This window comes from Histoplasma capsulatum, genomic scaffold (genome assembly GCF_000149585.1).
Source record: "Histoplasma capsulatum NAm1 scaffold_1 genomic scaffold, whole genome shotgun sequence".
Classification (NCBI taxonomy): domain Eukaryota; kingdom Fungi; phylum Ascomycota; class Eurotiomycetes; order Onygenales; family Ajellomycetaceae; genus Histoplasma; species Histoplasma mississippiense.
The window spans coordinates 7,073,979-7,077,026 of NW_001813982.1; the positions used below are offsets into that span (position 1 = coordinate 7,073,979).

Consider the following 3,048-nt stretch of genomic DNA (forward strand, 5'->3'; position numbering starts at 1 on the left):
GTAGAAGGGTAGCGGGGCAGCATGAAGGATTGGCCAACCACTTCTACAGTTCCAGCCCAATGTTGTCGAATTGAATTGCTTGTATGAATCCCAGAGGTGGAGAGCATGCATGCCTATACCTACCCAACAGCACCCGGGAAAAAGTTGAAGCTTTGTTGAAACAATATTGGGGCCTTGAGCAAGGGAAAGAAAACACACATGAGCGCTTGGACGATGAGTTGTTCCAGGTGAAGCGGTTTTCCAAGGGTACATGTACCTTGTTGCTGTTTTGGGAGCGAGATTATACTGGCCGTGCCTGGAACAAACCTGGGAAGTTCCAGGAGCTGGCTGGTGAAACCGAGACTCTTGTGTGTTTTAGAGTTGTTCCTGGATGAATGGGCCTTCCTCACCGGAGTCACCGAAGAGGAGTGTGTCTGTACGTCGATTCTCCCATCTCCTCACCAGAACCTTGTCGCCTGGTAGTAACTTTGATGTTTTTTCCTTTTCTGTTTTCTTGTTTTTGCCATGCTTTTTGTGGGTGCCAGGAAAAAGTGAAAATGGTGGCTTACATCTTCCCGCCCGCCCATTGTTTGAAAAGAGGGCAAGGAAGAAAATTCAAAACTTTGACGGGGCGGGAATGGATGATGAAAGAGGGCCTACGAAAATGCTCAAACAAACATGCTCCATCAAAAAGAACCTTTTTGTTTTCCTCTCCCGACCTCGTTCCGTGCCATACGTAATTTGATCGTAATCAGACGACCTTGTGTATATAAGAGATGATACTAGAGGAAACCCCCTGGCGGCAGGTAGCCCAAACACACCATTCTAGATTGCTGTAAGGATCCACGCCAACACCAAATCGGCCCAGGTTTGCGATGCGGGATCCGCAGCCAAGGGCATCTCACGACGGGACGGCCAGGAAGCGAGGGGGAACATCGTACACGCTGGGAGGGGGATTGGCTGGGATTGGCTGAACCAACAGCATCTCCTGGGGTTGGCCTTCAGCGAGACGCACGTCATTGGTCTCACTGAGGAAATTTTTGGGGCCACGCACCGGCTGAGTCCTGTCCTTAGTCTTGAGGTTGCTGGGCGCTGTGTGCTGGTGCTGGTGCTGGGTGTGTGCTTGGGCGCTGGATCCTTGACGCGGCAGCAGGCCCAGGTATTCCTGCCCACAGCGTACAGGACAGTACGGTACGGGCGGTATTGGTCGATACGCCGCAGCCTGGATCAGCCGCCAGGGTTTCCCTGCGCCAGGCCCGCCGGCCAATCAGCATCGGCTGGTGTCAGCCTTTGGCTTTTTTTTTTTTAGCACGCAGAAAAAGCAAAAGAATGGGTGAAGGAAAATTGGAGAAAAAGCCTAAAGAAGGACTCTAAAAAAACAACGACGCTGGTGGATTGTGGATATATGGAGTGGTGCTCGTCCTGGTTCTGATATGGTGACTCTTCTTCCATCTATATAACTCTCAGTCTGTAGGCTTTGCATTGAACACCTGTCCCAAATGTATGTCTGTGTGCCTGTCTGAACATATCAAATACAATATAATCCATGCCACCTCCCTTCCCTTCATAGTCTGTTTATCTTATTACTATTATATTACTATTACTCCCTCACTATATATCTCTCTCCTTCCCCGTCGATTCTTCGCACTCCCAGCATCTCAACAGTATCACTCTCGCTTGCTTTGTTTGAACGTCCTCCAACCTCACAACTGTATCTATCCTTAGTACAAACACCCCCTTGGACGACGACATCTGCACATCATTCCTCCTAGCTCGTCGTCATCCGAGTGACTCACGCCATCGTTCCCTCGAATTTCACCTTCTGTCGAATATACTTCTTCTAGGACTGCTCGCTAGTAATTCCTTCCTCCAATTCGCAATTCGAAAACCCTTACTACATCCCATATATATATATATATATATATATATATATATAAACATACCAGCGTACGAGAAGCTCCGGTGACAAGAGACAAACCAAGGCTAGCCCTTTCTCTGGCTCGCAGCTCGGCACACCCAATGGCGACTTCTTGGTCACTGGACTTTTGTTTGGTCTGCGATAGACAGACGCTGGGAGGGGCTTATTGCTCCCAGGCCTGTCGACTGGCAGAAATGGATGGCTGTGTTGCTGCGGATTCCGAACCTTCTTCTCCCTCTCCTGGCGCTACATCGACATCTCTCCAAAGTCCATGGGTGGCCTCCAAGCATGCGGAGGTACAACACCCATCGCCTCTACACCTGGGTCTGGCCATAGATTTTGGTGGCTACAGGTTCCCCAGTTCCTCCACACACCACCAAGAAACACCACATAATATCCAGCCTAACACCTCGTCACCATCATTGCTATCTGCTTCTTGGAAGGGCCTCACTCCATCCTCCTCGCAAACGTCCCTCTCCTCTCTCCACAGCGTCTCTTCAAATGCCTCTGCTTTGTCCGGTCAGGCCAGAAGTGAATTAGAGAACTACTCCGGTAGCTTCGACAAAGTCCGGGACTGGAAACGCCGACGAGCATCCTCATAATCAGAGCCGACCCACGCTCAAAACAAAAACTATGCGAGCCCCTTGTTACAACAAAAACAACAACCTTACTTTCGAACCATGTTTTTACTCGATTATCGCTGACAAAAATACAAAACAAAACAAAAACCCAACCAAAAGATACATGATATTGACATATATGTATGACACCACCACATCTCTTACGTTCTGGTCTTGAGGCGTTTAAAATTGGAGAATCGAGCATGTATCATCTCTGCTCTCCTACTTATTGGATGGAACTGTTTCCCTTGTGACGGAGCCTTTTGCAGCATTTTGAGCTGGCGTTTTTTTTTTTTTTTTTTTTTTTTTTTTTTTTTTTTTGTTTTTTTCCCCCACCATTGCCTGGAGCGTTTGATTACGCCAAAATAAAAACAACTTATACCCCACGAAGCGAACGACCTTAGCCGTCATGAAATATCCGAGAGTGTTGGGGGAGAGAGGAAAGAAGACAGGACAGGACAAGTTACGCACGAAACATTCCTACTTTCTCTCCCAACACTTCGAGGCCCCCCTGAAAAAAAAAAAAAAAAA

At 48.2% G+C, this 3,048-nt stretch overlaps 1 protein-coding gene across 1 annotated transcript; it reads left to right on the top strand.

Annotated features, from left to right (window-relative positions):
* Window positions 1-1,998: 1,998 nt before the first annotated feature.
* HCAG_02014 (predicted protein) lies at window positions 1,999-2,499 on the top strand (the record flags this gene model as incomplete). The annotated part of the gene is made up of 1 exon (XM_001544917.1): window positions 1,999-2,499. The coding sequence occupies one exon, from the start codon at window positions 1,999-2,001 to the stop codon at window positions 2,497-2,499; it is 501 nt and encodes a 166-aa protein (XP_001544967.1).
* Window positions 2,500-3,048: the final 549 nt, after the last annotated feature.